At 47.0% G+C, this 26,758-nt stretch overlaps 1 protein-coding gene across 4 annotated transcripts in view; it reads right to left on the reverse strand.

Annotated features, from left to right (window-relative positions):
• Window positions 1-11,198: 11,198 nt before the first annotated feature.
• COMT (catechol-O-methyltransferase) overlaps window positions 11,199-26,758 on the reverse strand; it is a 40,798-nt gene continuing 25,238 nt past the window's right edge. For all 4 annotated transcript variants that reach the window (XM_088659547.1, XM_035098577.3, XM_035098575.3 and 1 more), the window contains exons 2-5: window positions 20,463-20,751; window positions 18,334-18,527; window positions 15,181-15,312; window positions 11,199-13,240 (exon numbers count right to left, since the gene is read on the reverse strand). In XM_088659547.1, coding sequence (XP_088515673.1) covers window positions 13,061-13,240; window positions 15,181-15,312; window positions 18,334-18,527; window positions 20,463-20,751 — 795 coding nt within the window. In that variant the 3' untranslated portion in view covers window positions 11,199-13,060. The remainder of the gene's footprint in view (window positions 13,241-15,180; window positions 15,313-18,333; window positions 18,528-20,462; window positions 20,752-26,758) is intronic.

Below are 26,758 nucleotides of genomic sequence, written 5' to 3' on the forward strand. Positions count from 1 at the left end.
ACAGCATTGTTTTGACCCGGCCCTGACTGTGGCACGCTCTTTTGGCTGTTGTGTTATGCTCCTGTTTCTCACAATTGCCAGTGTAGTAGCATCAAGGCAAGAGCCTTCCTTGTTTACCCAGGCAGGCAACAGTAGGTCAAGGTTCTCATTGCCTCCTTGCCCTACATATGGGCTTTTATGTAGGGATTTGATTGGCCACTGTAGGAAATTGGGTGCTGGTGTAGTTCAAGAGTAGCCAGAAGTTGCTGGACCACAATTCTCATCATCCCTGACTATTTGCTATGCAGGCTGTGATGGAGCAGAAATCTCATCCAAAAATATCTGGAGAACCCATTGGACTAGATGGGCATGCCTCTGGATGCCATTTACTAGGAATCACAAGCGAGGAGAATGCTGTTATGCTCAGCTCCTGCATTCAGGCTTCCCATAAGTTTCTATGAGAACAGGATGTTGGAGGAGATGGACCACTAGTCTGGTGCTGCAGAGCTGCTGCTGCTCCTCTTAGGATCTTTGGTCTAATTCAGCAAGGTTCTTAAGTTCTTAACTGTCATGGCTCAGTTTTGGCACTGTGGGGGGTCTTGTTCTATTGGCCTTTGGTCACAAGAGACAGGCCATGGTTGAATTTATTGTGCCAAGTTTCCAGATTAAGCCAACCTGCTCCATCAGTCTGAGCCACCATCCCTGTTCTGTTAGTGATGGATGGAGTTGGTGGGATACTGCTCTGGACCATAGCTGCCAAGTTTTCCCTTTTCTCGCGAGGAAGCCTATTAAGCATAAGGGAATTTCCCTTAAAAAAAGGGATAACTTGGCAGCTATGCTCTGGACCAGTAGCAGAACAGGAAGGAGAACTGTGGTCCTCCAGGTGTCGCTGGACTATAGCTACCATCCTCCCTGAACATTGGTCATGGTGGCTGGGACTGATCGGAGTTTGAGTCCAACAGCACCTGGAGAGCCCATAGGTTTCCCACCCCTGGTTGGCACAGAACACAACGGTCCGCTGCTTGACCCATGAGATTGTGGTGTGCCAATGCTGATGGGATATGAGCTACTCGTGGATGTCAGGCATAGCCTTTTCATCTCATTCAAGCAAACCTTCTGCACAACTCTGAGACCACTAGGATGCTAAATGCAAGCCTTCGTCACTCCTTGGCTCCATTTGGGGAGTATCAGATAAGCCTTAGGATACCAAAGAGAGGCAGGTGTATTGGTAATACCTGTGAGGAATAAGCTGGGGCAATGGGATGTGGAATGTGTGGCCCAACCGTGATAGTGTGTGTGTACTCAGTTTGACCAAACTCCTGCATTTGGGCAGAGGATGCTGTCTGTGTTCCCATAACTCTTGTACCTGTAGGTCAGGCATCCCCAAACTTCGGCCCTCCAGATGTTTTGGACTACAACTCCCATCATCTCTGACCACTGGTCCTCTTAGCTAAGGATCATGGGAGTTGTAGGCCAAAACATCTGGAGGGCCACAGTTTGGGGATGCCTGCTGTAGGTAGTTTTGGACAAGGATACCTCAGAAATCTATAAGCAGATAGATGGTTCCCACACAGTTTGAGTGAGGTAGTGGTTAATGGAGTGAAGTCTTATGGTTTCAAGAGGCAGCCACATCACTGTGTCTCTAAAGATCATACCTGGAAGATGATCAATGCTAGAGCTGACCCCCAAAGGACCTTTCAACTTGAAAGTGAATTGAGGAGGGAGAGAGAGTTTCAATGACACCCACCCAATTCACCTTTTCATTGTTGCTATCACCTGTTCCATCACCTTGGCGTTGATGGAGTCCCTGCTACTGGTGGGCATTAATTTTTTTTATTTAAAAAAACAACACCCACAAGGCTATGGAGTTGGAGTGAGGGGTCAGGAAACATTTGTCCTCGCTCTGATTGGGCTTTGTGACAATTCCAGGTCCTTATGGAGCAGCAACGTGAAGTAATCTGAGTGAGGGCAGTGCTTCATTTCCTGATTGGTGCATTGTGGGTCAAGGGTAGGACGCCCCCTCCAGCAGCTGGGGATACTATCAACACTGCTGGTGACCCACACACTTTTGGCCCCTGCTCATGCCCCCTCAAAATCAGTGAAACCTCCTCCAAAGAACAAAACAAAAACAAAAAAAACTTTACGGCCTGAAAACAGGGTGGCAAACTAATGTTGAGGCATTTGAGTTCAGCACTCACTAACACCCATAAACCACAAGGTGTGTTTTCATTTACCTGGTTTGGGACGATTGTATATTAAATTACGTTCAGGGCAGACTTGCTTGACTTGGTGCCCTCCAGTTGTTGTTGGACTCCAGTTCCCATCAGCCCCAGTCAGAAATGGTCAGAAATGATGGGAGCTGTAGTCCAGCAACATCTGGTTGGCATCAGTGTGGGAAAGGCCATGGCACATGAGAAGGTTTAGCAACACCTCAACACTGTTGGAGGCAGTAATGCCTTTGAACAGCAGTTGCTGGAAACCACAGGAAGGGAGAGGACTCTTGTGCTGAGATCCTGCTTGCAGATTTCCTACAGGCATCTGGTTGGCTGTTGTGAGAACAGGACGCTGGACCAGATGCACCACTGGCCTGATCCAGCAGGCTCTTCTTGTGTTCTTACTTTCTCAAGATGAGTGTGTTCTGTTCCTGTTACCTTGTTAAATCAGAACCAGTGTGCAGACACACCTGGTGATTGCTGCCTCTTGTTCTTCACGTCAAGAACTCTGCTAAGCCTCTGTTGAAAAGCATTGTGTCGCCAGCATTGTGTAAAAGGTAAAGGGACCCCTGACCATTAGGTCCAGTCCAGTCCAGACTCTGGGGTTACGGCGCTCATCTCGCTTTACTGGCCGAGGGAGCCGGCATACAGCTTCCGGGTCATGTGGCCAGCATGACTAAGCCGCTTCTGGCAAACCAGAGCAGGTAATGGAAACGCCGTTTACCTTCCCGCCAGAGCGGTACCTATTTATCTACTTGCACTTTGACGTGCTTTCGAACTGCTAGGTTGGCAGGAGCTGGGACTGAGCAACGGGGATTTGAACCACCGACCTTCTGATCAGCAAGCCCTAGGCTCTGTGGTTTAGACCACAGCGCCACCCGCGTCCCAGTAATGCATATGATGTATTGTGGCCCTTTCATCTCAATGAACAGTGCAACCCCAACCATGCCAAGCTCAGAAATAAGTCCTATTGACCATGGGGCCGACTGCTAGGTTAAGAACTGCAGCCTTAGCCACCCTCAGAGCTCTTGTACAGCCAGAGTTCTAGTAGCAAAATGAGGTGATAGAATCTCTAAGCAAAGAGTGGACAGCAACACCTCAAACTGTAGTGACCGCTATTTTGTTGAAATGCTGGTGCTTGAGTAAATGGATCACGTGGATTTGCCACGTGAGCAGAAATCGAGCACATCCAGTGGAAAGATTGAGGCCGAAGTTAAACTGTCCCAAGGCAACCCAAGCATTTCAACCAAAAAAGGTTATAAGGGCAAGCAAAACAATGAAAACACAAATGCTTGCAAGTCAGATATGGGAGGTCATTTAGCCCAGAGTTCTTCAACATCTAGGCCCCCAGATGTTGCTGAACTACAGCTCCTTTCATCCCTGACCTATGGCTAAACTAGCTGGGGATGGTGGGAGTTGTAATAAAAAAAATAATCTGTGGACTCCAGATGTCAAAGAACACTGATCCATTCCAAACTCCAGCTCATGCACGGAATTTATGGCTCCAGCACCAGAGGTGGAGTTACGGCAGGACAACCGGTTCCGTCGCACTGGGCGCCAAACCTGGGGGGCGTCTCAAGGTGTCACAGCTATGATGTAGTGAATTGAGCAGAACGGAAGACCAGAGGCATGTTTGTGTGTGCTAAATAGTGGCCTTGCATGGGGTACCACTGACATTTGAAAGACCCAAGGCCACCGCTGCCAGGATCTCTGATAGGTAGACGTTCAAGCCTCTGCTTCCAGCAAAGGCAGAAAGATTCTGGCCCAACCTGCTCACTCGTTTCAAATTCGTGTTTGTTTGACACAGACAAACGTCGGCAACATTGCGCGGGCACTTCCGGCCCCTTCTTCCTTGTCAGGGGTAGCCATGTTGATGGACTGCAGTGTCCATCATCCCTGGCCATGCTACATGCAGCAAGTTGTGGAGTAATGAGCGCGTCAGTGCACGTGTGTGTCAACTGGACCTTAGCGGCGTGCCTCAGCTATGTCCCTTTGTGGCCACCACCTTTGCGGTCCAATTCATGCCTCTGAGGGACTTCTGCCACAATACACCCCCCCCCAAATAGGGGGATTTCTTTAAATCACCAGCCAGCAGTTTGGGCTTTTGTGTCTTAGGAACGTAAGATGAGGGGTGCGTTAAGGACTTTGGGGGGTAGGCAGCTGTGGCCCCAGACTTTTAATTGGATGTAAGGTCGTCGTGTCGCAGGGGGACAAACGTAGAGGGCAGGAGCTTGTGGATCCCTCAAATCTAGCGGACGCCTCTTTCAACCCCAGCAAGTTCCTGGCGAATTAGTAGCCAATGTGTTTGTAAACAATCATGTGCCTTAAAAAATTTTCTCACGGCGGGGTGGGGGTGGGAAGGAAATAACCCAAACCCTTAAAAAGAGTGGAATTTAAAGAGAGAGAAAGAAAGGAAAATTAAAACCAACAATGTGTGCTTCTGTACTCTTCCTCAAACGTGGTCGCTCTGGTTTAGGCTGGGGGAGGGCGGTCGCAGGGCTGGGGCCGGGGAGTCCTTTTGCATTGTATTTAAACTGTACTATAAACAGACTGGTTTGGTTTTAAGATTAAAGAAAGGGAGGGGTGGGGTGGGGGGTGGCTTATATGCTTTACAGAACCAATGTTTAACATAACCCGAATGTATTAATATTATTCTAGGAACTTTCCGTAACACAGACAAGTAGAATGCTTGTTGGAAGCAGGTGTGTAGGTTAACAATTTGGTGTGTTTTCAATAAACAATGCCTGGAACGAATTCCCGTGTTCTCTGTTATTTTGCTTTCGGTCTGTGCGAAATCGTTGGCCTTGGGTGCCTGTAGTGATTGGTGGGACACCATCTCCAGCTAAGGAATGGGCAAATCTGTCAATTCCAGTTTCTCCAGTCTTAAGCACAGTTCTCCACATTACCACATCCATCTGGGTTTTCTTTTTAAAGCCCTCGTCAGAATTCATCAGCATTTTAGTGCGAATTTCTCCTCAGAGAGACATTTCTTTTAATGCAACTTTGTCTAACATAAAAAATAGTAAAATAGTAATTTTTGTATGTTACATTCACAGATACAGTGGTGCCTCGCAAGACAGTGGTGCCTCGCGAGTCGCTTCGTATAGCGAAAAATTCGTTTTGCGAAGCGGCTCCCATAGGAACGCATTGAAGTGAGGTTTCCCATAGGGTGCCTCGCAAGACAAATTTACAAAATCCGTTTTGCGAGGCACCCTATGGGACGAAAAAAATCGCCTTGTGAAGCGTGCCATAGGAAACTTCGTATTGCGAGTCTCCATTGAAATCGCAAAATGCATTCGTCTCGCGAAAAATTCATCTTGTGAGGCATTCGTCTAGCGAGGTACCGCTGTATATGCATTGTTATGTACACTGCTGTAACCTGTTTATTCCTTTGTTCTATTGTTTATTTCCTACAAGTTCCTGTCTGTTTGCTTCTTCTTTTTTACCCTTCCCAGTTTGAAAGGACATGACCTTAGTGAGAAATGACTAACTAGTTGCCTTGTATGTTTCCCGAAACCTGAGTTTACCTTTGGAAGAAGATTATATTATGTGTACAAATGCCATTCTTTCATACCAGATATTATTATATAAATATAATTAATAAATAAAATAATTAATATTTGCTGGTGGGACAGGAATAGTGTGCTGATATTTACATTACGTATTAGGTTGTAAGAACTTTTATTCATCCCTTCCAGGTTATGTTAAAGATAAAGACCAATACCAGGGTCAAAATTGTTCCATGTTGCAGAGTCTCTTTTTATACCAAGTTATGCCACGATCCACAGGAATAAGCCATAGAAAAAGTTCAGATTGGCACATAATGTTACGCTTGCTGAACATCTTCAATGTTCTGCTCCACTAGAGGGTTTTTTCCAGGGTTTCTCCTCCTTCTTCCCAGGTGGACTAAAATGCCCATAAGCCATAGATGTTGCCTGAGAGCTACGGAAGTGAAATAAATTGCAGTATTTCTGCATCTTGACCTTTTCCAGCTGTCAGAACTGCTTCATCCATTGCCCATCACAGCCTGAGCATATTGGAGAATGGAGTCTCAAAGGTCAAAGGTTATCCTGGGACTCACGAGCATGAAATATAAGGGCCCTAACCTTACATTAGGGGTGGGGATCTAACGGAATCAGCAGTGTGCTCCAGAAGCAGTCACTGGAGTAGCTTTGGTTTCTCTTGTGAAGGGAAAACTTTTGTGTTTCAGAATTGTGTCTGAGTCGCAACTTGCATTTCCTTTCATGATTTGTTTCGATTTGGTCACAACAGCACTATTTAGAACACTGAGGTGCCACTTGTAACAGCTATGGCTTCTCCCAAAGAATCATGGGAACTGTAGTTTGTAAAGGGTGCTGAGGGTTGCTAGAACAGTGTTTCTCAACCTTTTTTGGGCCACGGCACACTTGTTCCGTGAAAAAAATCAAGAGGCACACCACCATTAAAAAAGTTAAAAAATTTAACTCTGTGTCGCCCTATATTATAATTATGACTGTAAGAAACACTTGCCAAATATTGCTTTCCGGCGGGCAGAGATGTGTATTGGCGGCCGCCAGGCTCGTTTGCACTGAGCTTTGGGAAAGAGGAGGAGAAATATTGCTTTCCGGCGGGTCAGCGCTGTTTATTGGTGGCCGCCAGGCATGTGACAATGCAAATCGCCCTTCTCGTCGCCGCACGTCGCGGCACACCAGCCAGCGTCTCGCGGCACACTACTGTGCCGCGGAACAGCGGTTGAGAAACGCTGTGCTAGAAGACCCCCTACTACATCCCCCTCACAGAGCTACAATTCCAAGAGTGGTTCAACAATCAAGCGCTCTTCCTAGGGAACTCCGGAAATTGTAGGTCCTCATGACCCTTGGTGCACCTTTAACAAACTATGACTCCCAAGATTCTTTGGGAAAGGGAATGACTGTTTAAAGTGATATGGAACTGTTTTAAATGTAGGGTTCAAATGGTGTGTGTGTCTTTGACTACATATCCTCTTGTTATTGTGCAGCAGTTTGAATATAAGCAGTTGACAGATGTAAAAGCTGAAGTGGTTAGCAGACAACAGGAAAGGATATCCTTTAAAAGATATACAGGTGGTGACCATGTCATGCAGGGGTTCCGTTATGCCAGGCATCCCCAAACCTCGGCCCTCCAGATGTTTTGGACTACAATTCCCATCATCCCTGACCACTGCTCCTGTTAGCTAGGGATCATGGGAGTTGTAGGCCAAAACATCTGGAGGGCCGCAGTTTGGGGGTGCCTGCGTTATGCCATGCCCCCATTCCACCCTGTTCTACCCTCTTCTGGATCGCGTGCCCATTGGGAGCACTGAAAATGGTCCCCACCTGTTTTCCAATATGCAGCTGCTGAATCAGAATTCATCAGGAAGTTTGATTCTATCCATTTGGGCATAGATACAGACCATGGTTTTCTTTCCCACTGCAGGTGCTAATTAACAACGTTGAGATGATTGCGTTCTCACTAGTAGTTGCAACTGTTGTGAACACGCTTATTTATTTTCTATTTGGGATTCAATTGAATATTGCGTTCTGTTGCCAATTGATCCGTGTGTCCTCCACGCCTCCCTATGTGTGTAAGGATAACGCTTCCCGAATCTGATGAGCCATAGCCGCTGCTGGGCATTTCCTCCATGCTGCAAGAGCTCTAAGAGCTCCAACTTTTTGGGAAAGGTTTGCCCAGAGTGGGAAAGCTTTCCCAAGTGAGAAAGGAGAGTTTCAAAGGCACAGATGGAGCTGGCTGGAAAGCCAACCCAAGCGGCTACCTCCACTGTTGGATGCAACATGTTTCGGCTGAGCGTTGGGCCTCCTTGCAGGCCTCTGCCTGCCCACTGTGAGAACAGGACGCCACACTTGATGGGTCATTGGCCTGGTGCAATAAGGTCACTCTTATCATTTTAAGGGGAGTAGACCATTTCATGGAAGATAGCTCTGTTCTACCTGTGCTGTTGGAGGCAGTATGTCTCTGAATACCAGTCGCTTGGAATCACATGTAAGGAGAGCACTGTTGCACTCAAGTTTTGCTTCCAGGCTTCCCATAGGTATCTGCTTGGCCAGTGTAAAAAGAGGGCGCTGCACTAAATGGGCCACCGGGCTAACCCAGGAGGGATTTTTATGATCTTATTCTCCTCCCCCTCCCCTAGGCTTCCTCTGCTCCAGTGTTCTCCACCTTGTATCTCTTCGTTCTTTGTTCCCCTCTCCCCACCTCCCCAGTTCCTCTTCCTGCTTCCATTCCCCACCAAACACAGTCAGGAGCTCGTGGGGGTTGAAAGCCTGCTGTGCAAGCACAATGGATTTATTTCGTGGCAACAGAACGGACGAGTCCATCATGTGCTGCATCCATGTGGGGGCAGGCAGGACATTCCCTTCACCCTCTTTCTCCAAACCTCAAGGGCCAAGTGTCGCCAATCTCCCTCTTGTGTGTGGTTGTTGCCATTTTCTGAGTTATAAGCACCAGCACTCTATCTTGTCGTAAACTGATATTATTATTATTATTATTATTATTATTATTATTATTATTATTTGGATAACCTCTTTTGGACTTCTTGGATGGAAAGGAGAAGAAATGAACCTGTGATGCCTGGATTGAACACCGGGAAAACATCAGCTAACTGGATGCTACTTTGGATTGAACACTGGACTATTATGAGGAACTATTGCAGGCCCAACTTACAGATGGGATAGTTGGAAGGCACTGTTACTTATCTCTTTCTCTCTCTTTATTCCTCTCTCTCTCTCTCTCTCTCTCTCTCTCTCTCTCTCTCTCTCTCTCTCTCTCTCTCTCTCTGCTTGTTTGCTTTCTTTGTTTTCATTCTTTCTTTTTGTATTGTTTCTGTTTTTTATTGTCTGTTGAAGTTTCAATAAACCTATTAGGAGGGAAAATCACTTCAGCTTGAGCATCAGAAATAGGAGGAACGCTGATTACAATGGCTAGTTTGGTTCTGAAAGACTGAAGTGTTTGGAAGGCTGCTTGCTTTTGTTTTTCTTTTGCAATTATTGACCGAGAACAGTGTCCGGCTACTTCTCCTTCCTCCTGATGTTTCCTGATGCAGCTTATTAAAAACAGCATCTCGAATAAATGAGAAGTAGGCAAGAAAATGAATCAGCCATTGACCCAATTGTTTGCACTTGCGTTAGCAGATCATTAGCTGCTGGGCCCAGCCAATATATCTTGTTTGGCTAATTGATCTTAATTAGGCCTAATTGTTTGAAATCAAATTGTCCGAAACACACACACACACACACAGAGCTGTGTGGTGGGGGTGTTATTTTGACCTTGTTTTCAATCCATCAAAGGTGCTTTGCTTATTGACATCTTCCCCTCAAAAGAACTGAAAACAGATCCATATCTCCTGGGCTGTAGAAACCATGCTGTCAGCTCAGAGAAAAGTACTAACCTGCATGCTTAGAAATTGCCTTTGCCTTTCAGGCGCCATTTAATATGTAGCTGCAATGCATCATCAAATAGCTGGAGCTGCCACAACGAAGAGGGCAAAGGTTTGTTCCCTGCTGCCCCAAAGAGCAGGGCTGAAGTTTTGGTTGAACGTTAGAAGAACAGCTTAATGGTATGAGCGGTTCAGCAGCGGAGACAGTTGCCTGGGGACGAAGTGGGTGGAAGGGTGTCTCTAGATGGAAGCTTTTAAAAAAAAAAGTATGGATAGTCACATCTCGGTGAGACTCTTTACTCTTGATTCCTTACCTCATGTAGGGGATTGGGTTTAGATGACCTACAATACCAGTACAGTCGTACCTCGGGTTACGAACACCTCGGGTTACGAACAACTCGGATTACGAACTGCGCAAACCCGGAAGTATTTCCGGCTGCACGAACGTTCTGCGCTTTGCGCATGCGCAAAATGGCGGTTCGGGTTACGAACTTTTCGGGTTACGAACTGCGACCCGGAACAGATCTTGTTCATAACCCGAGGTACTACTGTATCTGATTTTGCCAGAGGTCTGGACTGAACACCCACTCCTCCTGTTCTGAGCAGAAGAGGGGAGCAAAGAGCTTTTCAGCGTAAGCAAATGCAGCCCTAATAATAATAATAATAATAATAATAATAATAATAATAATAATAATAAATTTTTATTTATACCCCACCCTCCCCAATCAAAACCGGGCTCAGGGCGGCTAACACCAATAAAATTACAATAAGACATAAAAGAAAAGAAAACAATTAAAATACAGATTAAAATACAATTTTAAAATTTAAAATGCAGCCTCATTTTAAGTAGTCCATAAATCCAAACCATGAGGGAGGAAAACATAGGGGGTCAGACTGATACCAAGCCAAAGGCCAGGCGGAACAGCTCTGTCTTGCAGGCCCCGCAGAAAGATGACAAATCCTGCAGGGCCCTGGTCTCCTGTGAAAGAGCGTTCCACCAAATTGGGGCCAATACTGAAAAGGCCCTGGCCCTAGTTGGGGCCAATCTGGCCACCTTATGGCTCGGGATCTCCAGAATATTGTTGTTTGTGGACCTTAAGGTCCTCTGCGTGGCGTACCAGGAGAGGCGGTCCCGTAGGTACGAGGGTCCAAAGCTGAGGTACTGTAGGTGTGCCTTGTCTACATTGGTGGAGGTGTGTTTTGCGGTCCTCTTTTTTTCTGCTCCTTTAAATATGGCAGCCATTTTGTGCTATGCCACACACCTGACAGCAGTCGTTATGTAGTTATGCCACACCCCCATGGCCGCCATCTTGTGAGCAGCAACCCCCATCATCTTCTCAAAAATCCTCATTTGCCCACAGGCCCCGAAAGGCAAAACCACCTGCTACTATCTTTACAGTAATTGGTAAATACTTTAAAAAAAAAAGATTCCTCAGGGTTTTAATTCTTAACCAATTATGGGTCCCCCACAGTGGCTGTTCTTCACCTTGCTTATAAATTTTAGTCCGTTTATGATTGTTATATTATGTACCAATCGTTACCACTGTGTGTGCATATATACCCTCAGGGATAGGTGCATCTTTAAAGGCAGCACGGAAAGAAATGAAACAAGTCTGTGATATATAAGAGAGTCTGTAATAATGTCGAGAATTTATCAAAGAGTACAGGCATGAGTGATGCAAGAATGGCAAATTACACAAACGGTTCTCTTTGGGTGGGTAGGTAAATCTATTTTTTTATTTATAAATCTGAATTATATATGCCCTTTTGGGGCCTGCAACAGGGAGTAGATAGCCAGGGGATTTATTGAAAGCTATGAGGAGAGAGACACCATCACCCTCTCTGCATTGGTCCCTCTCGCCTTGGGAAGTGAGGAGATCACTCAGCGGTTTTACAGTGCAGAACACGAACGACAGCTCAACCAATGGGAGCACGGCTATCGACTGCAGCAACATGAATTTCCCATGGATCATTCCAGAAGGATTCCCTTGGTTTACAAGCAATGTCCAAAGAGATAAAAGTGAAGAACAGCTACACCTCCCTCAAGGTCTTTGTCACCTGCACATTCTGGGCCTTTAGTAGAAGGAAGTGGCTTCTCTTTCTGCAATTACTACAACATTGTAAGAATCCATAGAATCAAAGAATTGTAGAGTTGGAAGGGACCACGAGGGCCATCGTCAATCAGTTCAGATGAAGGACCCACCATAAATCCAAGCATTTCTTTTTTCTTTTAATCTGTTTGCAAGGCAGCAGCATAACCTCTCCCCAGGTGTGTCAATGGGCTGCAACTCCCATCTCTCCTGACCATTGGCATGGGCGTACCCAGCATGGGGCAGGGGGGCAGATGCCCTCCCCTAGAAGCAGGGCAGCTGGAGAGGACAGGCAGGGGCGCTGCCTGCTGTGATCCGCCTCAGCCTGCTTGGCTGAAGTGAAACGGCAGCGGCCTCCGTTGAAGGAAACCTGGACCTGGGCTAACTTCAGCCCACACTCCTTCAAGTCACAGCGAGCACAGCACAGAAAGTGCTGCCCCACAATGTTATGCAGCATCTCATTTGCATACATGCAAATGAAGTGCCGTGGAGCATTGTGGGGCAGCACTTTCTGTGCTGTGCTCGCTGTGACTTGAAAGAGTGTGGGCTGAAGTTAGCCCAGGTCCAGGTCCAGGTTTCCTTCAACGGAGGCAGCTGCTGCCTCGTTTTAGTCACTGCTGCCATTAAAGGAGCGGGCGAGGCAGGAGTGCAAGCGCGGGTGGCTCCGTATGCTGCCTTGCAAATGTCCCCCTTTTCTCTGGGGGGGGGGGGCGTGCACATTGACCATGCCTCCTGGGGGGATCCTGGCCACGTCATTGTCAGCTAGCCAATCAGGTGGCTGGGGTGTGTGGCTGGTCTGCCCCCTAGCTTTGATCCTGGGTACGCCCAGAAGGGGCTCCCATTTCTCCTTTCCAAAGCCATGTCTGTCTCCAAAGGCAATTTGGTCTTGTTTGGCTGAGAAACACAAAGACAAGCTTAACCCATATAGAGAGCGAGTGAGCGAGCCACTGGGCTTTGGCATTGCTGGGTAAAAAGCAGAAATCCAATAGGTGCGGTCCATCAATGAAAATGGCCATTCGCTAAAATAGAAATGTAACAAAACTGCCCATCACCCCCAGATGGATCCTTAGCTGCCTAACCTAACTATTTATACACAAGGGGTTGTATCCTGCTAGGGTCTACTCTGGGTATACCCACTGAAATCAGTGAACCTAGGTTGGCCATGTTCATTCATTTCAGTGGGTCTAAGAATTCAGTTGACCATAACAGAAGCTCCCTTGTTGTTCTGCTGACTTGCCTTCTTTGCAACTTGTTCTACTGTGACAAATTTGCTTTAACCACAAGCCCAAAAACTACAGAAAGCTAATGCCGGCCCACAGACAGGACTACGCTGTGTGCTCACACATACTAGCAGTGGCTCGACACTAAAGGTTTTAATACTCTCTCTCTCATCCCATGTAAACGGCCTTTTCCATTGCGTCCTCCACTTTCATGTACTCCAGGTGAGAGGGGTAGTTAGTGCAGTCAAAGCTTTTGTGGCTACGGATGTACTTGACGAAATCTGGAGCTCCCGGGTAGACGATGTTGTCCGCCAGAAGGATGGAGCCCTTCCTTAGGTAGCCACATTCCTGAGAAAAGAGACAGGAGATGGACGATTAGCTCTCTCTTGAGAGTGCTCCTACCACTCTAAGGGAGGTCTTTACTTCGTTTTGAAGAATCCCAGAAGTTCTTCAAGGAGATGTTCGGAAGATCTAACGTGTCTCTTTTTAAAAATGTGTGTGTGTGTGTGGTTTTCCAGATTAAAATTTTACAGTCACATATCCAACATACCACATAAAAACAAGATTCCAAGGAAACTCTTGGACAGGCATCCCCAAACTTCGGCCCTCCAGATGTTTTGGACTACAATTCCCATCATTGCTGACCAGTGGTTCTGTTAGCTAGGGATCATGGGAGTTGTAGGCCAAAACATCTGGAGGGCCGCAGTTTGGGGATGCCTGCTCTTGGACTTCCCTCCTCCCCTTTGTGGGTCCTATTGTTAATCATCTCCTCCTGCATCTTTTATAGTAATCCCAATGTTTTTACCTCTCCATTGTGTCCAAAATTCACCATTAAACTACAAGCAATATTCCAACCCTACTAACCATTTTAACTGTTTGCAATGAAGTTATAAATTTTCCCCATTCCTTATTGAGATTTTGGTCTTCCTGATTTCTGATTCTTACGGTCATTTTGGCCATTTCGGCATAATCCATCGACTTGATATGCCATTCTTCTCTGGTAGGGACTTCATCTTCTTTCCATCTCTTATCTAATAGGGTTGGCAGTGGAAATGTGGAAGTTTGGAAGTAGGGTGGGCGAGTTTTTTGTTTTGTTTCTACACTGACTTCTGCTGCCTCTAACTTCTGTGTTTTCTAGGCATTCTGTGGTAACACCATGCTCCCTTGGCTAAGGGCAGGCAGGATCCCCATTTTGCAGACTCCATTTTTAGCTCCGTCACTTTCACTATTCTCCCGCACCCACCACCCCTGGTGGCTTCCTAAAATCTTGCTGTGCCCTTTATGCCTGCTTCAAACTCTTTCAGTGTTTTCATCCCCACAGAAGCCAATGAAAAACAAAGGTCACTTTTCATTTGGAACTCGTTCATCTGAATTCCCATTTGTTTTCACAGCTAAAACAAATGGGACTCCTTAAAAAAATGAATGCAAGTCCCCTAGCTGGCAAGATGATAGCTTCCCCCTCTCAAAGGACACAAGGCAGCCGAACTTAGCCCTCCCAGCGCTGGTGACGTCCAGATGTTTTTGACTCCAGGTGCTCTGAACTCCCATTGCCTTTGGTCTTTCGGAAGACCAAAATGAAAGACAAAATCTAGCAGGCTCTAGGCCACATGAGAGTTCAGACCGCTACATGTGGTCCACACCATGGGCCTAGGCAGGGGGGGGCAGGGGGGCAGTTCCCCCCCCAGAAGCAGGGCCGCTGGCCAGGCTGCCCCACTGCCCACCGCCACCCGGTGCCATCTCCCTTCTCCCTGGCTGGCTGTGGGGCGGGTGGAGGGAAAGCCAGCCAAACGCTTTGCGCGGCTCTAGGGCTTTCCCTCCACCAGCCCCACAGCCAGCTGGCTAGAAGGGACGTCTCCCTTCTCCCTTGCTGGCTGTGGGGCGGGTGGAGGGAAAGCCACCTTTCCCTCCACCCACCCCGACGATCGCGGAGGGGGAGGAGGGGGTCGGAGCAGCCCGATTTTTGGCTGATCCTGGCGCCCCCTCGCCCCTGCTGATCGCAGAGGGGTAGGAGGGGGTCGGAGCAGCCTGATTTCGGGCTGATCCTGGCACCCCCTCGCCCCTGCTGATCGCGGAGGGGGAGGAGGGGGTCGGAGCAGCCAATTTCAGGCTGATCCTGGCGCCCCCTCGCCTCTGAGCGACCATGGATTTCCTTGCCCCACTGTGGCCCCTTCCCCCGTGCCTTGGCCCCACCCCTTGCCCCCCCCCCAATTTTGTTCCTGGCTACACCCCTGGTCCACACCAGGAATATGGAATCTCTTAATTTCCAGAGAGGCATCGCTCCAACTTACTTCAAGGAGGATGGTGTCGGGACAGTATCTTTCTTTCCAGTGGTCCAGAAAGACAAAATCGACCTTGTCCACCTGATATTTTTCCCTTAGCTGCGGGATGATGTCCTGAGAATGGCCCTCGATGATTGTGATCTGAAAGCAAAGAAGAGCTGTGTTACAGAAAGGTTCAATGCCAGTACCCGCCTTCCTTGGGTAGCTTTTGGGGTCTCAGTGCACTTGGTTGGGGGGCACTGCTCACGTCTCTTCTGCAGCCCCTTTTAATCCCCCCCTCCCTAACCTGGTACTGTGAGCAGCATCTTGTGGCTGGGTCCAGCGGCTATTTAAAATTTTCCACAGTGCCCCTAGGCGGTGTCACTCTGGGCAATAGGAGACATCCCAAGGGCAGCTAGTGCGAGTTAATATGGTGCAGCTGTCTCTCGCCAACGCCAGGTAAGCCCACCAGGTCCCACCAACAGAAAAGAGGAGGCTCACAATAGGGCACTTTGCCCCAAGCCCCAGAGCCAGCCCTGGATACAGAACCAAGATTGTATGCCATGGATAGACTGCGGAATGCTCTCCCCAAGGCTGACTCACCTGGGGCCACCTTTTATCTATTTTTAGACACCAAGGAAAAACTTTTCTTTTAGCTCATAATTGGAAGGGGTTTTGAGCAGGGGTAGGCAACCTAAGGCCCGTGGGCCAGATGCGGCCCAATTGCCTTCTCAATCCGGCCTGCGGACGGTCCGGGAAGCATTTGTGGGGCATAGGAATTCGTTCAATCCCCCCCCCCAAAAAAAATAATAGTCCGGCCCACCACATGGTCTAATGGACGGTGGACCGGCCCATGGCTGAAAAAGGTTGCTGACCCCTGGTTTTGAGCACTTGTGGTTGTTTTTAGAGGGGTAGGTTATGAAAGACCTGCCTTTTATTGGCATACTTTTTAAACATTTCAGTGGCTCGTTTGAGTCACTTGTCATCAGTAAAGCAACTAAGAAATTATTACAATAATAGCAATAGTCAGCTCTTTGTTTGAAGTGTTTCGGGTACTTGTGGTTGATTTGCATAGATTAACTATTTTAGTGGCTTATTTGAGTTACTTTCGGAAGTAAAGCAACTAATAAATCAATAATAATAATAATAATAATAATAATAATGTGCTTTAGACGTTGAAAGCAGGAGAGCCATGGTTCCCAAAGTGGGTGGCCTGAAAATTAAACTAAATCATTTTAATTGGACCTTGAATAAATGTGCAATTGATTGCTACTGTTTTGCATCTTACTGTGCTATTATCTTCCATAGCGGATTGTGCAAACCGCTGTTCTGAAGAATGCTTTTTATGGGGAAAAGCAACAACCACAACTTATTGCCTCCCCAGCCACTCTGGGTGGCTTCCAACAGGATATTAAAAACACAATAAAACATCAAACATTAAAAACTTCCCTAAAAGGGCTGCCTTCAGATGTCCTCTAAAAGTAAGATAGTTGCTTATTTCCTTGACATTTGAGGGGAGGACATTCTACAGGGCGGGTGCCACTACCGAGAAGGCCCTCTGCCTGGTTCCCTGTAACCTCGCTTCTTGCAGTGAGGGAACTGCCAGAAGGCCCTCGGAGCTGGACCTCAGTGTCCAGGCAGAACGAGGGGGTGGAGACACTCCTTCAGGGGGCACTGGGAAGCCAAAGGGCAGTGGCCTGAAAACGTCTGGAAACCACGGCAGTAGAGGCTGGTTTATTAGGGGGCACTGCCCTCAACCATCTCCTTATTTACAAAGAATCCAAGAGGCAACCCTGCCTGCCAGCTTCTTCCTCCTCCGTCTCAGTGTTACCCCTTGGAGAACTCAGAAGGGACAAAACTAGTCATTGCCTGCAGTGCCACCTACTGTTGGTCTCCCTGCCTTCTGCCCTATCAGTCCCAGTGCGCACCAGCCACCAAAGCAGATGAATTGCCCTGCTGTAAACACCAAAAAAATGCTTCAGTGAAATACGATTTTTTTTGGGGGGGGGGTGTCACTTGGGGTTTATGTGTGCGTAATAAGCTGGCTTGGTTATTTCTTCCCCAAATGTTTTCTCTCTGTGCAATTATAAAGTAGATGACCTTTACTCCTGGTCAAGGGAATATTCACACTTCTGCCAGTGGCAAGGGAAGTCTCTGGTGGGAACCAATAATTCGCTTGGCTTATAATCCGGGAAAGTTTATGAGGCTGCAATTGTTTCTTCTGTAAGGGCAAAAGGATAAAGAGCAAGCCCTTTCCCAACAACTCAGCTCGGCCAAGGGTCACTCAGGGCCAAACTACCCCCCCCTGTCAAACCCAGATCTGCCTCAATCATCTACAGGGATGGGGAACCGGTGGCTCTTCAGAAGTGGGGGACTAAGAAGAAGAAGAGTTTGGATTTGATATCCCGCTTTATCACTACCCTAAGGAGTCTCAAAGCAGCTAACATTCTCCTTTCCCTTCCTCCCCCACCACAAACACTCTGTGAGGAGAGGGGGGCTGGGAGATTTCAGAGAAGTGTGACTAGCCCAAGGTCACCCAGCAGCTGCATGTGGAGGAGCGGAGACGCGAACCCGGTTCCCCAGATTATGAGTCTACCGCTCTTAAACACTACACCGCACTGGGTCTCTCCCCTCAGCATGGCCAGTGGCCAGGAACTATAGTCCACCAAGATCTGGAGAGCTACAGTTTTACCATCCTTGATCACAAAACAGCAAAATGGATGTGTAGTCTAAGAGTGCAGAAGCCGTGCTTTAAATGTATGTCGGACGTGATTCAAATGTATGGTTTGGATCTTCCCTTTCCTACCTCATTCAGGCCTGGCATCCACCCACATCCTTAGGCAGGGCTACCAGAACTGATGGACCATGCCAGAGCCTGTCGTGTGCCCTCCTGTGCCCTGATTTCCAATCCAATGAGCACCGGGCCTGACAGTTTAATTTCCAACAGCACGCCTGGTGTGGAGGTCTGCCATCTAAATTTCCCACAATGCCCCAGAGTGATGCCACCTATCAGGGATGCTGTAGGAGCCTTGGGACCAGATGTTCTTTGATGGCCGCTCCCAACTCTACAATTCTACGGAATTAAAAACAAGGACTCCCTCAGAGAGCCGCGACTGCTGTCTACCACCACCACCCATTTGCTGCTGATAAACATTTCGGAGCTCTCTGTGTGCCGGACAGTACCTTCTCGCTGAGTCCAGCAATTTCGATGATCTCTCTGGCAATGGAGGCAAACTCGGGATTGAATTCGATGGTAAGAAGACGGGCATTTGGTTTCAAAAGGCGAGCGATCCTGATCGCCGAGTAGCCTACGTACGTTCCAAATTCCAAAGCGATGGTAGGATCCGCCTCCTCGACGACCTTATCTAGGATCACACCTAGAAAAGGAGGGTGCTGACTTTAGCAGGACTCAATTAAATAGGCCTGGAGACCTGATTAGTTGACAGAAGAGCCTTAAAAACTGCCTTTTTTCTAAATTACAGTAGAGGTGTCTGAGACAGGGTACCTGGGGAGCAAGATCATATGTATGGATTCACCACTGAATAGCTATTGAGAATTTGGGATGTGGTATGCCCAGTGAAATTGACTAAGACCGTGACATACTGAGGGGGGTGGGGGGACAGGCAGTGCTTCTGTTTGAAAATGGAGGCATTGGAATAAGAAAAGGACAGGACAATGTACAACTTTATGCTTTATTAACAAGTGCATAATATTGTTTAAGAACAGAATGGATTGGAGTTTTTGTTGTCGGTTGTCATATCTGTTTGATTTGCCAGAGTTTGACTTGTTGATGTAAAGAGCATATTTATATTTCAAAGTAACAAAAAAAAAGTAGGTTCAGAACGGAAATGCCATATCCTAAAAAAAATAGGTTACATTCTGATTGAAATTGTCAATCTGCGATGACCATAGCTCTAGACTGAATTATGCACATCTTACCAGGAGGCAAGGCAAGTAATACAGAACTGTTCTGTACTGGGTTAAAGAGGGAGAATATTTTCCTTGCCACGAGCCAAATCCTGCCGTGTATCCTCACCTCTTGAAAGGGCTGTCAAGGGATGCATGCAGTTGGTAGGCGGGGCCAAAGCCACTCCTCCCCTCTCTCTGACTTTCCCATCACAACAACACCCTCCATTCATATCCCTTATCAATCCCATTCATTAACAAAAACCCCATCCATTCACATAAATACACACTGCATTCCTTCATCCCCTGTATCAGTGCATTCACCTGCTTCTTTTATTCATGCCCAGGGGCACTGCTATATACTCAAAATGAAGTGGGGCTCCCCTTCCCCGGTGGCCAGCACCAAAATGCAGCAGGCAGCCAATGGGAAAATGAAGAGATTGGTCTTTTCTCTCCACCAGGGGTCTCAACGACCTACATGGAATTGTAAGGATGTGGCTGCATGGAATTCCTGGCCAGCTGTGGCTACCAGGCATGTTGTTAAATGCAAGGCTGTCCGGAGGCAGGCTGCCTCCACTGGCGGAAGCAGAATGCCTCTGAAGGCCAGTTGCTGGGACACAAGGAAGGCTAGTCTTGTTCTTCTGGCTCCTTCCCATGACCCTCTGAGTGGCTATTGATGCTGGACTAGACGGGCCCTTGGCCTGATCCAGCAAGGCTTTCTTTATATTCTAAAGAGAAGCCATCTCCACCTCTCTTGGTGGCGACCAAAGACCAACTTTTAAGGAGCTCCACCCCACTGTCAAAGAACAAACCGACAGTAGATCACGCTGCTCAAAGCTGGAGTCGACTCTTTCTAAGCAAAAGCACAATCATCACTTGGCTGAGTGTCAGGACTAAGGAGCACAGCAGTTCATCTCTGGTAGGTCTTACGCATCAGTTGCCAAGACTGAAAGTCTCCATCTCCCCACAGCCCTCCTCTCCAGGGCTTCTCTCAAGCAATCAGAGACTGTGTCTGAATGAAGCCAACCTCTCCTCCACTCTTTTCACGCCTCTGGGAGACCAGGGAGAAGGGAGCTTGCACCGCAGCAGGAGGGAGAGACACTTGTGACTCTGCACCAGCCTGACTCATCTCTGCCTCTTGGCCTCCCTCCTCCCACTCTCCTCCTTCAGCTTCTGCCTCTGATTCTGGACTCCTCTCTGCCATAGACTCTCCCAGCTCACTAAGCCCTGTTACCTCTTCATCCTTCGACACCTCCTCTTCCCAGTCTTCTCCCTCTTCTCCCTTTGACCACTCATTGCCACCACCCCCCACTCCCCGGGCTCCGAGCCTTCTTCCTTTGGGGGGTTCCCCAGCTGGTTCCTCCCACCCTTCCTCTGCGTCCAACTCGTCCATGACACCCGTTTACCTTTCTCATCGCCCACGTTCATGGCCCACTCCTTCTGGGAGCAGTAGTTGTCAATGCAGTCCAGGACGCTCTCGGGATCCCCTTTGACGGCATTGTAGGACACAGAGTTTAAGATCCGCTGCTCTTTGCTTTGATCCATGACGAAGTTGGTAATTTTCTCTAGCACGATTTCATTCCAGAACATAGTAGCATGGATGTTGTTTCTGAGGAGGATCACCAGCGCCACCATAAACAGGAGGGAGCCGACACCGACAGATACCAGGATGGTCAATATCCAACCTTCCAGCATCTGGAAGCGAGAAAGACATAGGCAGCCTACCAGTTAGGGATGGGAATGAAATCCATTTCAGAACACATTGAAAGCTGGTAAAATTGGCTAAGATGTATAGAATGAGTAGTAAATTATGCTGGAAATGTAAGGAGAAAGATGGTGAGTTTTATCATATGTGGTGGACATGCGACAAAGTTAAAAGATTTTGGGAAATGATATATAATGAATTGAAAAAGATTTTTTAATATACCTTTCCCAAAAAACCAGAGGCATTTTTATTAGGAATTATAGGAGAGGAGATTTTAAAAGAAGATCAAGTATTGTTTATGTATGCAACAACCGCGGCTAGGACATTGTTAGCCCAAAAATGGAAAACCCAGGAGTTACCAACGATTGATGAGTGGCAGATGAAAATGATGGACTATGCGGACTTAGCAAGACTGACTAGCAAGATCCGAAACCAGGGAGAGACAAGGATCCGAAAAGACTGGAGTAAATTTGTTGATTATATGGAGAAGAACTGTAGAAGTTTAAAAACACTTGCAGGACTGAAATAAATCCTACGAACTGACTAAAGTAAGGGTAGAACTGCAAGATAGGAGTGAATAAGAAAACCGGATGAAGAGAGGGAGGGAAGTCACAGCTCGGCAGAGCAAAATGAACTGAGATGGGTGAATTTAAGATGAACTGCATAAAAAATTGTTGTTTTGTTTGTTTATTTGGAAAAAATTAATAAAAATTATTATTTTTTAAAAAAGAAAGAAAGCTGGATTTATCACATGCAAGCTCTCCAAAACAACATGCAAACCGAAACATAGTATCCTTCAAAATTTGCACTCATTTGAATTTTGCAGTGCTGACTAAACAATGATTACAAAAAAATACATATATTAAGGTATGCATAAAAATGAGGATATTAGTGAAAATGACATACAAAAATGCATACTAGGGAAACTGCATATAAAAAGGTGTCTATTGGGAGAAAGTGCTGATGAATTTTCACAATGACGTTTGTTGTTGTTGTTGTTGTTTTTAAAAAAACCAATTGCTGCAAAATGTAGATAACTGAATTTAAGACTGGAAAAGTGAGAAACCGAGCTAATCGGAGTCGACAGTTCCTGCAAACACTGGAAAGATAATCACCCACAATCTACCACCAGGCAATGGTCCAAGGACCTTACTACCCTTGCATTATAAATGTCTATTTATGTGGATATGTCTCAAGGTGGCTGGCGTATTTCGGCTTGTATGTTTAAGCTGAGACAGGTGTATTGACGGCCCCTGGCCTCGTTAATGTGAGCTGATGTTGCTAAACTTGGTATAATTTTTTTAAAAAAGATGGGACATTTATTTTATTGAAAGATTAATACATCAATCAATGAGCTCTCCAGGCAGGGTACATCATAAAACCCCAGCTAAAATCCACAAGATGCATTAAAACCAACTACGCAAAAGATTATCATGAAAACACAGATTAAAAAACACTAAACATTTTTAAAAGGTCTCAGCAAAGCTGCTAAGGCAAAGAAAACCACACTTTTGTCCCCGCCCAAGGTTGTTGTTGTTGTTGATGTTGAATTCAAATTCAAATCTTTATTACAATCGTAGACCAAGATAAGTAGGATGGGGTACAATAATTAAAAATCTGTAAGACATTTGGAAAGCTAAAAAGTATTAAAACAGAAGGTATATATAAAAGTCTACAAGAATCTAATTAAACGGGTGTGGAAGAGCATAAAGGGTTAGTATATTAAAAACTATGGCTATCAATTTACAGAGCACTCTGATATGAGTTTTCATCCAGTCTGGTTTGTGGGACGGGTGGTTGCTGTTGTTATTCTACAAGCCCCCCCAAAAAGCATGATTCCCAAACTGCTAGCTAGCATTCCCTTCCCTTTTCTTATTGAAAGAAAATTCAGTCCAGTCCAGAGCCTCTAGTACAGTCCAGCTATCGAAGACCAAGACAAATAGAAAGGAACCCAGGCATGAAAGGTCCACTCTATCATAGGCAAGGTTTTGTAACTAGGTAGTCATCTAATGAGACTGAACCCACTGCTTCTATGACAGGCATAGGCAAACTCGGCCCTCCAGATGTTTTGGGACTACAACTCCCACCATCCCTAGCTAACAGGACCAGTGGTCAGGGATGAATTGTAGTACCAAAACAGCTGGAGGGCCAAGTTTGCCTATGCCTGTTCTATGAAACCTAAGCCAAGATTCTATTTTAGCTATTTTACAGAGCAATCCTACCATGTATGGACGAATCTACCACTTTCTGTTTCCCATTCCCATACTCAGAAAAGGGCTTTATTATGATGATAATCACCATCTATTCAATTTATATACCACCCTTTATCAAAAGATCCCAGGGTGGAAAAAATTATAATCTACCATAATAGCTGTACCCAGCCACGTGTTGCTGTGGCTCATCCCTGTGACTCCCCCCACCTAATCCCGATCCATGACCTGTCCTGCCCCCAGCCCCAGCCCCAGCCCCAGCCCAGGTGAGCTCCCACCTCCACTCAGGCCAGTCTGCTGTTTCACTCTTCCCTTGAAACCCGAGCTGAGCTGTTTTGGAGAGGGAAGCTTTTCTAGCTGCAGTACCAGTGGGGTCGCCACTAGGCTTCAGTTAATCCTATCCTTCCCACGGTGGCAGCAAAGGAGCAGATAAAACAAGAAGAGTTCTTACCAATTATTTATTCAGTATTCACAGAGAGACAAAAGAATGCAATCTCCCCTAAATAATGGTGTTGCTCTGAATAAGTCTTATCCCCACCGTCTCTCCTATTCTACGCCATCCCTGCGATGGCTAAACTGAGCTTTCTGCCTCTGAGCTTTCTGTTCTACTACTCTCAATGCTCACCTGGTCTGGGGGGGGGTCAGGAATGCTTTCTAAATACACTGTCATCTGTCTCTCCCTTGGTTCTTCTTCTTCCTGCTGCTCTTCTCCCAATATTTCCCAGCTTCTCCCCTCTGCAGCCTCTGAACTATGCCCTTCTGCAAACCACTGTTCTAAATCTATGCTGTCTGTTTCTTCTCTGGGAAATGTAGGAGATGGGGGGGTCTCCACCATTCCTCCTCAGTCCCCTGACACTGAGTGGTTGATGGCTGAAGCCCTAGAGGTAAGTGCCTGACATTTGGACAGGATTCAATGCTCAGTGATGAATCCAAGAGACATACACTCGTACCTCTACTTACATATCTCTCTGGATACGGAATCTTCGGGTTACGGCCACGGCAAACCCGGAAGTGTATATTTCCGGGTTTCACCATGTGCTCGTGCACAGAAGTGCTCAATTGCGCTGTGCACGTGCGCAGAAGCACGGCTCTATTTACGTAATTTTTGGGGCGTGAACGGACCCCCAGAACGAATTAAGTTCGTACCCGGAGGGTCCACTGTACAGGTAAAACCAGAGGATCAGGGAAATTGGGGACACCACCCACCACCACGTTCAATTTTAAGGCCTGAAGGTGGCCAATGGAGACCTTGTTGGGTTTTTTACTTAATAGGCAGAGTGAGATTATCCCGGAGGTAGAGATTGCTCGTATAGACCCTGAAAGAGTTCACAGAAGCCTGGTGGCCTGTTTGTAAGAAAAACTCCCTGCCGCAGGATACTGTCATTGGCTTTGCTAGTTTGGAACCAGGGACCGTCTCCTCGCAAAGCCACGGAGTTATGGCCCTTCCCCCAGGGCTGGGATCTTGCTTAAACAGGGCTGGCAGCAGTCGGTTTTGCTGGGGAAGCAAGTGGGAGAGATGGCCCTCCTCCTCCCTTTAAACTTCTTATCATTATGCAGGACGCAGATTGAAGTCAGAAAATAATTACGTTGCCATGGAGACTCCCTCCGCTCACAGCGCAGTTGGTCTTTGTTCACCCATCTACTTATCTTGGCTGCGGGAGGAGCGTTATCTGTTTCAAAGTCTTGCAAACAGCCTCTTTTTCTCCTCCACAAAACTTTGTAGTAATGCATTTTTCTTTGCAAAGGCTGAAACTTCAAACTGCCCTTTTTTATTGCTTTGTTTTGCTTTTGTGCACAGGAGCAATTCATACAAAACCGCAACTGTAGCAGAGTGGTAAGCAAAAGCAGGCCAGGCTCAGGTTCAAATCCTGATCAGGGGGAAATAAAAGAAATATGGACCACTAAGTCTAAAGCAGTGAGAGATTTTACTTTCTTGGGCTCCTTTATTACTGCAGATGGTGACAGCAGTCAGGAAATTAAAAGACGCCTGCTTCTTGGGAGAAAAGCAATGACAAACCTAGACAGCATCTTAAAAAGCAGAGACATCACCTTGCCGACAAAGGTCCGTATAGTTAAAGCTATGGTTTTCCCAGTAGTGATGTATGGAAGTGAGAGCTGGACCATAAAGAAGGCTGATCGCTGGAGAATTGATGCTTTTGAATTATGGTGCTGGAGGGGACTCTTGAGAGTCCCATGGACTGCAAGAAGATCAAACCTATCCATTCTGAAGGAAATCAGCCCTGAGTGCTCACTGGAAGGACAGATCCTGAAGCTGAGGCTCCAATACTTTGGCCACCTCATGAGAAGAGAAGAATCCTTGGAAAAGACCCTGATGTTGGGAAAGATTGAGGGCACTAGGAGAAGGGGACGACAGAGGACGAGATGGTTGGGCAGTGTTCTCAAAGCTACGAACATGAGATTGACCAAACTGCGGGAGGCAGTGGAAGACAGTGCCTGGCGTGCTCTAGTCCATGGGGTCACGAAGAGTTGGACACGACTAAACGACTAAACAACAAAGTCTAAAGCATTTCCAACAGAGTTCTTCCCCGAGGCAGCCTTGAACCACAAGGTGTTATCAGGTTCTCTTCACACGGTTGCAGGATAATTCAGAATTATCTTGAGACAGTGCGAGGGGGCCACAGGTACAGAGGAAGCTGCCTACACCAAGTCAGACCCACTTGGCCATCTAACTCAGTGTTGTCGACACAGACTGGCAACAACTCACTCAAGGTTTCAGGCAGAAGCAATTCCAAACCCTACCTGCAGATGCTGTGGACCAGACCTGGGACCTTATTCATGCAAGACAGATGCTCTACCTGAGCACCAGCACTTTTGAGTGGAAAAGGTCAGGACTGAAAAGTGGAAGAACTCCATTTCCACATAGGAAGCTATGGAGTCAGACCATTGAGGCATCTAGCTCACCATGTTAGAAACTGAGATGTGAAAGCTAGGAGCTAAATGGGGGCAACAACAGAATGTCTAGGCACACTTTATTTTATAACAAGAATACAAAGCTGAAAATGAATGAACTGCAGCTAATACCATGTTCATTTTTCACATGGTCTAGTCCTTCCCCTGCTCACCCCCCTAATATTTTTAAGAGGGTCTCTTCTCCAATCTTCACAGAGTAGCTGGAAGTGGGGAGGCAGAAAAAGGTCCTCCTTTCCTTCCACTCTGCAGTTTTAATCTGAAATCTTAGGCACGGTACTGTGCCCAAAGCTCAGAAACTGCTCACACTAATGAAATTCCTTGTTGCAAAATGAGCTAGAACGATGGGAGTTTCAAACACTGCTAGCTCAGTACAGTCATACCTCGGGGTGCATCCGCTGCGGGTTGCGTTTTTCCGGGTTGCGAACGCTTTTGCGCATGCGCGAAAGTGCCGATCAGGTTGCGGACTTTTCGGGGTGCAAATGGCACCCCGGGACGGATCGGGTCCTCAACCCGAGGTACCACTGTATAGTCTACTGGCAGCAGTTCTCCAGGGTTCCAGGCAAGGGACTCTCCCAGCCCTACCTGGAGATGATGGGGATTGAACCTGGGACCTTCTACATGCCAAGCAGGTGCCCTACCAATGAGCTACGGCCTTTCCCCTTCCTACGCTTTCACCCTGTGATACGAATTTGTTCTCCTTGCTTCCTTTCTTGCTTCGTTTCAGTGCCAAAATAGAAAAGATGCAAATCTTCCTTCTATTTCCAATGTTCAATTTGTGAGTGCTTGTGTAGTCCAAGCATTGGCACCCAAATATCAGAGGGAGACAGTAGCAGGTTTGCAGGAACCCCAAGGTATG

This window comes from Zootoca vivipara, chromosome 16 (genome assembly GCF_965207765.1).
Source record: "Zootoca vivipara chromosome 16, rZooViv2.hap1.1, whole genome shotgun sequence".
Classification (NCBI taxonomy): Eukaryota; Metazoa; Chordata; class Lepidosauria; order Squamata; family Lacertidae; genus Zootoca; species Zootoca vivipara.